Source organism: Tupaia chinensis, unplaced genomic scaffold (genome assembly GCF_000334495.1).
Source record: "Tupaia chinensis unplaced genomic scaffold, TupChi_1.0 Scaffold000048_1, whole genome shotgun sequence".
Taxonomy (NCBI): Eukaryota; Metazoa; Chordata; class Mammalia; order Scandentia; family Tupaiidae; genus Tupaia; species Tupaia belangeri.
Window position 1 is genome coordinate 7,464,010 of NW_006159506.1, and position 14,605 is coordinate 7,478,614.

A 14,605-nucleotide genomic window follows, 5' to 3' on the forward strand; every position below is an offset into this window, starting at 1 on the left:
GTGTGATATGTAGGAGAAAGCCCATCCCTGGAGATACTCGTGTCACTCTGCTGTGTGCTGCTAACAGAAGTACCTAAGACTGGGTGAATTTATAAAAATAGAGGTGTATGACTCAGAGTCTCACTGGCTGGAAAGTTCAAAAGCATCACAAAATGGCAGAAGGAACAACTTCAGCCAGAGCAGAGCATGGTCTATATCTCTCCAACCTTCTTTCTGCCATTCCGGTCTTATTGCCCCTACTTCTATACCCACCAGAACTCAATCATAGGGACCCTGCCCTAATGACATTATCAGACACAAAAAGCCCCCCCTTTGTCACCATGAAGAGACTGAGTTTTCACTTAACACTCTTGTAATGCAATCACACCCCAACACATGAATTTCTGAGGGATATCTAAATTTAAAATGATTCACCTCTGGGGGACAAACCATTGCCCAAACTGTTACAGGCAGAATGTGGCTGTCACAGGATCTGGGAAGGGCTTTACTATCTTTGCCATATCTCATGGGATCTCCTTCTCATCCTTTCACATATGCCCTTCCAAGAATTTTCACCACTATAAAAATTCAGAATATTTTAAGCAGGTTGTATTGACATGCTGCAACTTGTGTTGGGGTTTACAACTTCAACCAGTCTCCCTTCCCGGGGTGCTAGTAGTTGGTGGGTTCAACAGTTGACAATACAACCAGCACAATGAGCAAACCCAAAGAAACTGGTCTGTAGGCAGAGCAGGTCTAGTTAGATACAGCAGACAGAAAAGGACCTGAACACTTTAGAACACTGGGTTTCCATTGACCTGACATGTGACATTGAAAAAGAAGAGGAAAAATAAAAGTATACACGGCCAGCTCTGTCTGGTGGTTAAGGTGGCTGAGTTCTACATGGGCAACCAAGTGGTTCAACTCCTGGTCTTGGAGACTTAAGAAACACACTGGGCATGTGTGCGTGCATGCCCAAAATCTCAAAAGAAGAGAAAGATGGCAGAGAAAGGATTTGTCACGGCCATACACCATGGGAGGACAGGGAATGGTGCTTTTTCTTCTCCCTCTCTCTCTGTCTCTCTCTAATGAATGCAGGTGCCCTGAGGGGAAAGAAAAGAATGTATACAAATAGTAATTTTTTTACAAAGTGGAAGTTAACCAGACTAATATGGGATGACCAAGTCACATTTCTCAATGGTTCTCTGTTTTCAAGTTTTCTAGATTTGTGCCTGTCATGGCCCATAGTACCTGTCATAGCTTAGGCTTCTGAAAAATATTTCCAGAAATTATTCCTGAAAATACTGATTCCAAGAAACCTACCCAAACTTGAAGGCCGCAGATCTCCAGAGCTTCAGTAATTAACAATTAAGAAATCACTGTGGTATTTTCTTTGGAAATGGAACAACTTAACATATTCTTATCCTTAGAGCTAGGAAAGATAGTTATCATCGAAAAGATCAGTCAGGATAAAGGACCAAAATGATCAGTCATAGTTGCTTAGAACAGGTGGGCATATTGGATTTTCAAGAGCCTACATTTTGGGGGAACCAGCAGTTAGCGTAATGGCTATGTCGCTGGACTCCCACGTAGTCGACCGCGGTTCGTGTCCCGGACCCGGTGGCTTAAAACTCACGCCGGGCGCATGTGCGTGTGTGCCCAAGATCCCGAGAGGAGAATGGAGGAGAAGGGATTGCGGCGTGACCATCCCCCCTGGGGGGTGATTTCTCGCTTTCTGTCTCTATGTCTCTGTCTATCTGGCGAGCGCACGTGCCCTACAGTGAAAATCTCTCAAAAAAAAAAAATTAAAAAAAAAAAGAGCCTACATCTTGGAATGAAACAAACCGATGTAAGGTGTGACTGTGTCACATCCGAGCCATGTGTCCCCCGGCAAGTAATCTGAGCTCTCCCACATTACCTATAAATGGAACAATACCACTCACCCCACAGGACTGTAAATTCATTCCCTGTATTCAGTGCTTACAAGGCCAGGATCCATTTTGTGCTCAGGACATAGCAATGTCTACCCTTATGGAATTTCTGGTCTTATGGGGAAACCAGACAATAGGAATCAAACAGGTGGATCTATAGTATGGTTATATATGTGATAGGAAAATATAAAACAGGTAAGGAGGCAAAGAATGATGGGGTGTGAAGTGGTTGGGGAAAACTTCTCTCAAAGGGTGACATTTAGGGACTAGCAAATGCTGTAATGGTTACATTGCTGGACTCCCATGTAATCAACTACAGCTCAAGTCCCAAACCCAGCGGCTTAAAACTCAAGCTGGGTACATGTGTGCTCCAAATCCTGAAAGGAGAATGGAGGAGAAGGGACCGTGGCGTGGTCATCCCCCAGGGAGTGATTTCTCCTTTTCTATCTTTCCATCTTTATAGTGAGCACATGGACCCTATAGAAAAGAACTCTTAAAAAAAAAAAAGGTGACATTTAATAGAGACTTATTAGAAAGGTAGGAGGGACATTCATCCAGAAAAAAATTGTACATGCAAAGGCCCTGGGGCCACAGCGTGTCTGATGCATTCAATGAGCAGGAAGGAGGCAGATTTGAGAGCTAAGGTGTCTACAGGGAAGTTGTGTGTGCAGATCTTACAAAGGACTGTATGCCCTTATAAGGACTTTGACTTTTAATTTGAGTAAGCTGAGGAGTCATTAGAGGGTTTTGAGCAGAATATAACCTAGATTGTGGAAGATCAGCCTGGCTGCTGTGTTGAAAAAATAAAAATAAAAAAGAAGTAGAGCTGAGACTCAGACACCAAAATGTTATTGAAATCAATCAGCTGAGATGTGGTGGTGACAGTGAAGGGACTATGAACAGTGACATGCTGCTCAAGTAGAAGCCATTACCAACCTCTTGGTCTTAAAAGCCCATATCTGGGTATGTTCTGAAGGTAGAACCCACCGACTGACTGATGGATTGTGGATGTGGTTTGAGAGATGCAGGGTAGAGAAGAAACCAATGATTCAATGTATGGGAATCTCTCTGCACATAGCAGGCTCTCAGTAAATGTGAACTTCCAACACGTTAACATCATGGGAAACTGAGCCTGGATAGATGATTTGATGTGTTCAAGGCCACACATAGCAATTAGAGGTGAAGCAGATAACAGAAGCCAGGTCCCATTCAGGCAGTGAGGTGAGTCAGTTATAGAAAGCATAGACCCGCCAAGGCCGGTTTCCTTACTCATGTCACCATTACCCGAAATCTAGCACAGACCCCTAGACCAGAAACTAAATGTCCTCCATTTTCCAATTCACAAGAGTCCTATTTTCCACCCTCCTTTCCTTTCTCTACCTAAATCCAATTAAACAGTGAACTTATATAAGCTGCAGGCTAAAGTACCCCTTTCAGTTAATTTAGGGACAGTTGACCAAACCTAAGCCTAAGTCAATATTAACCCAGTCCGCACCTACTCAGCCCACTCCAGGGCTTGACTTGAATAACTTGAAGGGCATTGGAGACCCTTCCTTTACTTTATAGATAGGTGGCATTAATTGCATGTAATAAATTGCATGATGTAATATTAAAAAATGCAATATATTGCAAAACACCACATAAGCCTAGACCTTGGATCAAGCATTCTTCACTGACTGTACTGCAAAAAAAGTTTTCTAAGTCAAATGGGAGGCATACTTTCCAGATTGATGATTCAAGGGAATGTGTGGGCTAGAATCAGCTTGGTAGATTTGAATAACTGAAACCGTCCAGTACCTTCAAAGGTGCTATCATTTCCACTTGGCTATATTTAGTTTTCTTTGCTTTTTGGAAAAGAGATGAGGCAGCCCCAGTCTGTGTCTCCCTTGGCTTTCCCCAGATACCGTAAATGATATTGGCAGCTTCCCAGCTCCACCGCTCATAGAGTGAAAATCTATTCCTCTTTCTCTTGCCACGTTTAATAAACTTTATCTAGAACAATTTCTTGTGCAGTGGCAAAACACAGCACTTACATAACATCCTATTTCAGGAGCACTGTTCTCTTGGGCTCTGAGGCACAGCCTGGTTTCTTTGGTGCTATGATGAAGGGAATGTTCTACCTCAGAGAAGAAGGAGACTGATGCTGAGATTATATAGCCTGGTAGACGTAGTCAGGCATATCCCACTAGCCTACAGAAACCTAGTGGTCAAACACAGTCCCCTAGAAATAGACTTAGGAAGTCCATGTTTTTAAAATAATTCCTGGAAGCAGCTAGAGGCAAAATGCATGTTCTTCAAGGCCTGCTGCATTGCCACTCCATCCATCTGTCCCAATCTGAGGCTGTAGAAGACCAGCTGCAGCGGCCATCTGAGGTTGTATCTGATCTGATGATGAGCAATTCACTCATCTGGACAGTGAATTGCTAGGGAAGCCATGGAGAAAGCAGGGTCCAGGCTCAGGATCAAAGAAGGCAATTCGAGTGGGGCATTCATAAAGGCAGAATTGGGGGACCAAGGTCAAGATGAGGTCATCACTTCCAAGAAAGAACCAGGTCTACCTGGAATAACAGTGCCCAGGAATCAAGCCAACCACAACAGTGATTAGGGCAGTGTTTCTCAGCCTCAGCACTATTAGCGTTTGGCCTGGATACTTCCTTGTTGTAGGGACTGTCCTGAGCATTATAGGATGGTTAGCAGTAGCCAGCAGCCCTGGCCTCTCCCTACCAGATACGAGAAGCCAAAATTGCCCTCTGTTGACAGCCACTGGTCTACGATGACCAACCTTTCCTGTTTGCCAGTATTGGCAGGACTCCCATGAAACATGTGCTTCGATGTCAAAACTCTGCCCTTCCCAAGTTCCTCCTAACTCTATCCTTAGTCCATCCCTTATACTGGTAGAACCTGCTTTCTCTCAGAGCTGTTTACACTTGAATAGGCATCATCTCGGGTCTTATTCCAATGCAGATCCTGATTTGGGGTTCCAATGGTATCAGAGAACCTGAATCTCTAAAAAGATCCCAGGTATTCATGGTCTATTGGTCTGTAGACCATACTAGGAGGGGCAAGGGCCTCGGTGGGAAGGACCCTATGCCCCACTGGAACCAAAGCTCTTTGCAGGGCTGATTCTGTGGGAGTCCCTGGTTGTTTGGTTGCTGTTTTTCCACCCTGGCTAGTCAGCTGCAGAATTTCACTTCTACTGATGTCTGGGATCCAGCCTTCAAGGTACTGATGTGATCTGTCTGGTGTGGGATCCAATATGGCAGGGTTTTAAACATCCCCAAGTGATTATGATGTGGAGCCAAGACCGACAACTCTTCCCTCAAAGCACTAGAGGCAGTTCCAGCACCTCCTTATCTGTAGAGACTTCCAAAGTGAAGTGCTGCCCAAGTAGAAGCCATTACCAACCTCTTGGTCTTCAAGGCCCAGGACAAGCTGTGGTAGACCCCGTCCAGGTATGATAATGCATCCTCACCTGTGAACTAGTGGCCAATCAGGAGCCCTTCCCTCTGTCCTTGTGCTCACTCATCCCGGACAGCACTCCATCCTCCTTCAAGACTGCTGCTTAATGTGGTGGCAGGCTAAAATGAACTACCCTCTGCACTTAAAGAACCAGCCATGGGCGACCAGCAGGTGGCATGGTGGTTAAGGCACTGGACCCACATGGTGACCATAGTTCAAGTCCTGGACCTGATGGCTTGCTCTCTCTCGCTCTCTCTCTCTCTCTCTCTGTGTGGTCAAAATTCAAAATAAAATAGAAAATAAATTAAATTAAGGGAAACAAAAAGAATCAGCCATGGAACTGATTCCTTCAATAACTTCCATAGGAAGAAGGAATCTTTGGCAAGAGTCAGCCATTGGGCAGAAAGCAGTGGAGATGTTCAGTTTATTGAATGTTATAAAATCTGTTCTTCATAGATGAGATGGAGACAGGAGCCAGCCTGCCCTGTGACAGTGCAGCGCAGGCACCTGGCTCTGACAGGAGAGCAGCAGGTGCCCCACCTGGGCTCCTGCAGAATTGCCCTTGTGCTCACTAGCATGCAGGGCTGTGGGAAATGAGAGTAAGAGAGAGTGGGCCAAAAATCACAAGACAGAAACCATCATCCCCAGCCCAGATGGTTAGTGTAATGCAGCCAGGACAACTCTCCCACCTCCAAAGGTCACCCTCACTGGCTCATCCATCCCCAGTATCTAGAAACTAACATCAGTGACTTCAGGAAACAAAGGTTTGGCACAGACTTCTAAATTACGGATGGGGGGGATAGAAACTAACATCAGTGACTTCAGGAAACAATGGTTTGGCACAGACTTCTTCTAAATTACGGATGGGGGGTGGGGCTTGGAGATTTTCAAATGCCTTTGGTGGAAACTATGCAAGTCATTCATTCATTCATTCATTCATTCATTCATTCATTTAGGAGAGATTTTTGCTAGAAGGCACATGCACTTGCCAGAGAGACAGAAAGTGAAAAATCACTTACCCCCTTTCCAGGAGGAGAGGGGATAGCTGTGCTGAAATCCCTTCTCCTCCATTCCCCTCTCATTTTTTTGGACATGCAGGCACACACACCTGCTGTGAGTTTTAAGTCTCTGAGTCTGAGATTCAAACCGCAGTTGGCCATGTTGGAATCCAGCTATGTAACCATTATGCCATCGGTCAGCTTCTTTCTTTTAAATAGAAAAATCATGGAATCAGGTTGGTACATAAAAGGTTGGGAAGAAAATATGGAGTTCAATGAAGACAAGGTTTAGAGAGTTGACAGTTTTGCTCAAGCACTGCTCCATGACCTGGGTGGGACGTTTCTTATTCCACATGGGGGCAGCAAGTGGAATGGTGGCTTTGGACTGCAGCACACCACATATGCGACTTTGCAATCATCTCTTCCCCACTCAAAACCACAGTTAAAACCCTTGGTTCTCCATCTTAAACATCTTCATCCTGACATTCCATGTTACAGTACCAAAAGCACTGGTTAGAAATTTTAACACATTTTCTCTAGGAAGACATCACCAAATATTAAATTTCCAGCACATTCCTTGTTTACTCAAGAAGCTATCTACCCCTCCCCTTTGCTGTGCTAATATGGGAATGGTGGAGGAACTTCAGGAAAAGTAAGGCAGACTGTCTCTCAGGTCTTGATGTTCAGCCTGTTTGTTTTCCCTCCTGCCAGTCAAAAAAGAGGAAGTGCTGATCAGAGCCAGTGAATACATGGGCCAGCTGCTGGAACAGGCATCCCTGCACTTCTTTGTCACAGCTCGGGTCAATGAAACAAAGGATATCCTAGCCAAACAGAAGTCCAGCGTACTGGTGATCCCGAAGGTCATCCTCAAGGTCGGTTTCAGCATCTCTTCTCAGATGACAGAGAAAGACAAGATTGTCATTGAGGTTCCTAGACTTAGCATGCATGCATGTATTTGTGTGTGTGTGTGTGTGTGCGTGTGTCTGTGTGTGAATGTATGGCATTCTCCAAAACAAAAATATGGAGTTGGGATCTTCCTGTTCTTTGAAAGAAGTAAACCATGCAATATATATATATATATATATATAGGCATGTACATATAACACTCTTCTCTCCTCTCCAGATATAAATATATAGATGTGACTGCAGATATAAATATAACCTGTGGGTATAAACACACTTGTGGAGGAAGATAAAGATGGGTAATGGATACAGAGACAGAACTTTCAGTGTCTGTAAAATAAAGTGGGTCAGGCATGCCATGAAATACATGAACTGTCTGCATCATCTCCAACTTTCAGTTTGGGCAGGAATGTTGTTTGTTGAGCTATAATTATTACCATAGAATGCACAAATTAAAATCTACGATGATGATGACGTGCTATGTATCTATTCACACCTTGCAACCACCTGCCAGAGGAAGAAATAGACAATTTCCAATACCCCAGAAAGGTCTCTTGTGCCTTTTCTAGTCAATAACCCCCACACTCCATCACCAAGAAAACTACTTTTCTGATTTCTGTCATCATCATTTGTTTTGCCTCTTTGGTCAACAAGTTTAATGGTGCCTCTTCAGTTGCCATCAGAAATATGTGCCCAGATGGTACATGGGGCTTTGCAGAGAAGAACTGGGGGTGGATGGGAATGGGAGAAAAATATGGATGGCTGTTTGCTCCTACTTCTCTGCTGTGGCTTCTGGTGCTGCTATGGTCTGAATGTGTCCTCCTAGAATCCATGTGATGAAATTTGGTGGTAATGAGATACAGAAGGTAAAAACCAGGCCAGACAGTGGCATGGTGTTTAAGGTAGCTGAATCCCACATGGCTAAGTGTGCAGTTCAAGTCCTGGCCCCAATAGCTTGAGAAACATGTCAGGAGCATGTCCGTGTGTGCCCCAAAATCCCAAGAGAAATGGAGAAGAAGGGATTGTGGCATGGCCATCCCCCGGGTTTTTCACCCACTCCCTCACTCCCTCTCTCTCTCTCTCCCTCTCGCTATCGCTCTCTCTCTCTCTCCTGCAAACATGACCTATGGCAAATTAAAGAGAGAGAGAAAGGAAGAAGAGCAAAAACTTATTCCAACGTGGTATCAAGAGGAGAGGTCTTTGGGAGGCAATTAGGGTCATCAAGGTAGGGTCTCCATGATGAAATCCTGGTGGAGGGACTAGCAATTAGCATAATGGCTATGTTGCTGGATTCTCATGCAGTCAACTGTGGTTCAAGTCCTGGACCCGGTGGCTTAAACTCACTCTGGGCGCGTGTGCATGTGTGCCCAAGATCCCTAGAGGAGAATGGAGGAGAAGGGATTGCGGCGTGGCCATCCCTTCTGGGGGGTGACTTCTTTCTTTCTATCTCTCTCTCTCTTTCTCTGTCTTTCTGGCATGTTCACATGCCCTATAGCAAAAACCTTCTCTTAAAAAAAAAAAATGAAATCCTGGTGGAGTTATAAGGATAATGAGACAGACACACAGGCGTGCAAGCTTTCTTTCTTGTGATATCTTGTGCCACCTTCAGACTCTGTCCCCTCTAGCATCAAGGCTCTTACCAGACATGGTCCCCAGATCTAGGATCTCTAAAACTGTGTGCTGAATAAGCTTCTATTCTTATATTGACGAATCACCCAATTTTAGAAATAAACTGGTGGCTTCTGTAGCCACACCCTAAGATATCTCCCTGCCCTGGAAGCAGGAACCAAGTCCTCTAGCAGGACCTTGAAAAGTAACACTTATGTCAGTTTTTACCCAGGAAGACCTTGTCTAACCTCTGGGGACCATTCTTCTTGAAGTGATTAAGGGTGATTAGCACAGATTGGGATAAGCTGCATTCCTCTAACGTGATCAATAAATCAAACTTTTATAAAGTCTATTATATTTTAAACCATCCTAGAGGTGGGGGTATAGGGGTGATAGGTAAGCCTTGTTTCTTATGAATCATTTGCTGTGAATCATCTGTAGAGCTAATAGGAAGCATTCAAAATTAGAGCTTTCAGGACCAGCAGTTAGCGTAATGGCTATGTCACTGGACTCCCACATAGTCGACCGTGGTTCAAGTCCCAGACCCGGTGGCTTAAACTCACGCCGGAGTCGTGTGCGTGCGTGCCCAAGATCCCGAGAGGAGAATGGAGGAGAAGGGATTGCCGTGTGGCCATCCCCCCGGGGGGTGATTTCTCGCTTTCTGTCTCTCTGTCTCTCTCTGTCTGGTGAGCGCACGTGCCCTATAGCATCTCTCTGTCTGTCTGGCGAGCGCACGCGCCCTATAGCGAAAACCTCTCCAAAAAAAAAAAAATGATAGCTTTCTTTGGATTCCTACTGGGTTTCAGACTCTCTTATCAAAGTATTTTACATGCATTGTTGCATTTTCAATACTCAACAACCTAATGAAGTAAGGAGTACTAACATCTCAGGACCAGCGGATGGCGTAGTGGTTATATCACTGGACTCCCATGTAGTCATCTGTGGTTCGAGTTCCAGACCTGATGGTTTACACTCATGCTGGGCGCATGTGCATGTGTGCCCAAGATTCCGAGAGGAGAATGGAGAAGGGATTGCAGCATGGCCATCTCCCCTGGACGGCGGGGCGGGGTTGGTGATATCTCATTTTCTGTCTCTTTGTCTCTCTGTGTCTTTCTGGTGAGCGCACACGCCCTATAGCAAAAAACTCCAAAAAATAAAAAATAATGCTGGGCATATGCGTGGTGTGTGTGAGTGACCAAAATTCTGAGATGAGAATGGAGGAGAAGGGATTGCTGCATGCCATCCCCCTTAGGGGGTGATTTCTTGCTTTCTGTCTCTATCTCTCTGGCAAGCTCACACGCCCAACAGCAAAAAAATCTCTCCATAAGAAAAGAAAAGGAGTACTAACGTCTCCACTTTATACAGAGAAAACTGAAGAACAGAGAGGCTGAGCAACTTGTTCAAGCTCCCACAGTCAGCAAGTAGGGGGCGCTGGGCCTCCAACCCAGGCAATCTGGCTACAGGGACAGGACCTCTCTATTTCTCCTGGTCTAGGCATGAGCTGCCTCCAGAGGAGGCTCATCCTAACCCGTGGACGCATAGTACTTGTCAAAGGATGACCGCCAAGTCCTTTGTTTACCAAAAGGCCTACACGTCATTGCACCTCTTTGGTTCTTTCACTCCACTCACTGCCTACAGGCGTAATCAGGGCACCATCTGTGCAAAAGGCCGTAAGAGGCCGAATAAGAATGAAGATATGTTGGTTTGCAGATAAAATCAGGAAGCCATGCAAAGCAGAAAAGTAGGCGTTGGGGTTTCCCTGTGGTGCCATCATCTCTCGAGACCATGAATTAAACAGCATAAGGTGCAACTTGGTCTGCCCACCACCCCTGCATGGAAGGACACTCCTCATGGCTGACCCTCATGGGCCCACTCCTGGCAGGCATCTCTCCATTGCACCAGGAGACATCTGTTGGTACCTTCGTGGGGACACTGAGCAGAGCCTGTTCATGAGCTCAGCCCTGAACCTCTCCCTCAGAGACAAGGCTGGCATGCTTGCCAAGTTGGGAGGCAACTGGCAGTCCCCGCAAAGGTCTCAGAAGAGAGTCTTTCCAAGCTATGAAGTGTTCGGACCACAGCATAAAATAGAATTTAATTGCACCGCTGATAATAAGCTCGATGTAGAAAGGAAACTGATAACTTTCATCTTTTCGACATGATTAATTTGAAGCATTATTTCCAAGTTATCTTCCAGGTTTCCTTAAAGAGCAATTTAATTCCCCAGAGACAGAATCAGAAATACCTTATCCCACAAGTTAACAGACCAGAACAAGGAGTGTGCGCTTTTAAAAACAGTTGTTTTCATTTTGGTTTTGTTTCCATGAAGGAATCGGGTTAGGGTTAGGGATTCAAGGGGGAGGGGGAGGAGCATTCTGGCCTGTGTTCAAGGACAAATTCGTTCAGAAAAGGGGGATGAAACATCATCGCATACATTGTCCCTCAACCATCAGCTCAAATAATTCCAAGGACAAACTAAATCCAAACAGAGGAAGAGTATTCCTAGATAAAGCACCTCATACCCTAAAAACCACCCAGGTTTCTCCAAGCTGTGAGAAGTCCTGATTCCAGAAAGTCCAGCTACCATATTTTCTGGACCAGGGTCCCTAGATGCTGTGAGCCTGCTAAAGGTAAGGAACGCTGAGCCATGGTTTGTAGATGGCAGCTCTCTTCCTAAAAAAAGGGGGCCAGGAAAGAGGATCAGAGAAAAGGAGGGGAGGAAAGAAGTTAGGAAAGGAGAGGAGGGGACAGAGAAGGGGAGAGGAGAGGAGGGGAAAGGAGAGGAGAGGAGAGTGAAGACAGGAGAGGAGCTTATGCCTGGATCATGGGCATACACACACGCTCTGTACATTCAGAGATGTGACCCCAGGCTTTCCCAGGCGGGGTCCAGCTGTGTTAAAAAACCATCATCTGGCCTCTCAGAGCCCATTTGCTTCTCTCACCTTTTCAAAGCCTTTGCTCAAAGCACCATCTTCTATCACTCTGGGTGTCCTCAGCTCAGCCTTGAAATTAGAATTGTCTAGAAGCTAGTTTCTATCTATTTTTACCTAATACCATTTTTTTTTTTTTTTGGAGTGGTTTATACCATTTTTTTTTTTTTTTGGAGAGGTTTTTGCTATAGGGCGCATGCGCTCACCAGAAAGACAGAGACAGACAGAGAGACAGAAAGGGAGAAATCACCCCCCAGCGGGGATGGCCACACTGCAATCCTTTCTCCATTCTCCTCTCGGGATCTTGGGCTCGCATGCACTCGCACCCAGCATGAGTTTAAGCCACCGGGTCCGGGACCCGAACCGCGGTCAATGACATGGGAGTCCAGCAATGTAGCCATTATGCCATCTGCTGGTCTCCCTACTACCTTTATTGAAGGAAATCTAGGCTAACCTGGAACAGTACCAGCCACCTGTCTGAAACCACATCCTTGTCACCCAAAGCAGTCAGAGCAGTGACTGCACGCCCTTGCATCCTAATGCACCTGGTCTTGAATTTCATTCCTTCCTCGGACTGTAAAGATCAGAACTGGCTTGGGTTGTGCTCCCAGTTAGCTATGCTCAGCACCCACCAGGCATGAGCCACAGTGTGGTCCCCATATAGAAAATGGCAGGGAGAGACATTCATTAAATTTTAATGAGCATGCCTCTCTTTTCCCAGGCTATCAAAATATTTTGATGAGAAAAGTGTATTTCGTTAAAATCAGACATACAATTTTTCTCTGCCTTCCCATGTGTTGATTGTTGTAAGACGCTTTAAGTCAGGAAAAGGCTCTTCGGTAGTTTGTTTTTTTGGAAAGAGAGACATTTTTGCCACAGGGTATGTGTGCTCACTAGAGAGACAGAAAGAGACAGAAAGCAAGAAATCCCTTCTCGGTTTTTCTCTCGGGATGTTGGGCATGCACATAAATATATCCTGCCTGAGTTTTAAGCCGCTGGATCTGGGACTCAAACTGCAGTCGACCACGTGGGATTCCAGTGCCTTAACCACTATGCTACCTGCTGGCCCCCAGCATTTTCATTTTTAATAAACAGCTGGGGGGGTTTTTGGAGAGGATGGCAACAACTGAGGGAATTCAACAAGTCTCCAGGCTAGACCTTGGTTTGTGTGGAATCTGTCGCCTATACTGTGGGGACAGTGTCCTGGTAGTTTTCTCTTATTCTCAGTAGCAGTGTGCCCTGATCATATGAAATACTCAGTGAAAGTCAATGCCCCTGCCAAGACCTCACTGCCTCTGTGTTTTCCTCTCTTCCTCCTCTTCTCCCCACCCCACTCTATTCCTCTCCCTCTCCCAACTTCATTATCCCTCTTGCAAAATAAAGAACACTAATTACACCACCACTCCCACTGACTCCAGTCATACGTAAAGGACAACGTTGTGAGAATGAAGGTCTGTAATAATGTTGATGAGACTGCTTAGCTCATGCCAGGACTGGGTACTTGTTGGTATAAGGTCCCTTCCTCCCTAGACCCTTCTATGCCTGGAAACCCAGCAGTCATCCCTCTAAGAATTGCTTAGGGGGCCAGCAGTTAGCATAATGGCTATGTCGCCGGACTTCCGTGTGACCGACCACAGTTTGAGTCCTGGACCTGGTGGCTTAAACTCACGCCAGGCATGTGTGTGCATGTGTGCCCAAGATCCCGAGAGGGGAATGGAGGAGGAATCACCCCTGGGGGGTGATTTCTTGCTTTTTGTCTCTCTGTCTCTCTGTCTTTTTGGCAAGCGCGCACTCCCTATAGCAAAAACCTCTTCAAAAAAAAGAAAAGTAGAATTGCTTAGGGAAACGTGTGGGCTACTGACCTAAAGTGCCCTGAACTGTCACCTAGGAGCATGCCAGCTCCTGAATCTTTGTCCTGGGAGTGGAGTATGTGTGTATTCATCATTCTGTGTAGAAGTCTCATGCAAGGGGGGACCAGCAGGTGGCGTGGTGGTTAAACCGCTGGACATTCCCACATGGCTGACCACGGTTCAAGTCCTGGATCTGGCAGCTTGCCTTCTCACTTTCCCTCTCTCTCTGTGTGTCTCTCTCTCTGGTCAAATTAAAATAAAATAAATGAATAAATAAAATTAAATTAAAATAATTCTTAAAAAATATAAATAAAAAGAAGTCTCAAGCAAGGAAGATGGGTCCTGAAGAAGCTGGCACAAAGCTGGGGAGAGAGACTCCTTTTCCCCATGTAGTCGCTGTCTTCCTCAGATGACCTTCCTTGGGGATCTGCCATTCCAAAACAGTTCAGAAGCCGACACCTGCTTTGAATGTGGAACAAGTCCTGCAGCCTTTTCAGAGTAGCACCGAACAGCAGGAGAACTCATTTCCTCACATAAACTAGGAACGATTTGGCTAGGAGAAACCACAACCACTTTCTAAGTATGTGATTACAAGAATTACAACCATGAGCAAACAGGTGCCTCCAAATGTTTTAATGTTTTTTTTTTCTTTTTTACTTTTAAAATGAGAACAATTGACTAGTTCCAAGATTTTGCATGCATATGCATCTGCTCCTAACTTACTTATCCTGTTGGCGGAAAAGAAAGTGGTGGTATTTACTCATTCCTTTGTTTAGTCACTCAATCATTTATACGCTCATTCAGTTCATTTGAAAAACAGCTATTTGGTGCCCCACTTGTAAATAAGCTGTAGCACATACCAAGAGCTTTAAAAAAGTTATGAGATTATTGACAATACCAGGTACGATTAAGCCACTCTGCAGTATATTCTGGATGGGAAATCACATTTT

General features: G+C 45.3%; 1 protein-coding gene across 1 annotated transcript in view; it reads left to right on the plus strand.

Annotated features, from left to right (window-relative positions):
* Nucleotides 1-14,605, plus strand: part of F13A1 (coagulation factor XIII A chain) — a 194,183-nt gene that overhangs the window by 154,680 nt on the left and 24,898 nt on the right. The window contains exon 13 of the mRNA XM_006141237.3: nucleotides 7,079-7,239. Within this exon, the coding sequence (XP_006141299.2) occupies nucleotides 7,079-7,239 (161 nt within the window). The remainder of the gene's footprint in view (nucleotides 1-7,078; nucleotides 7,240-14,605) is intronic.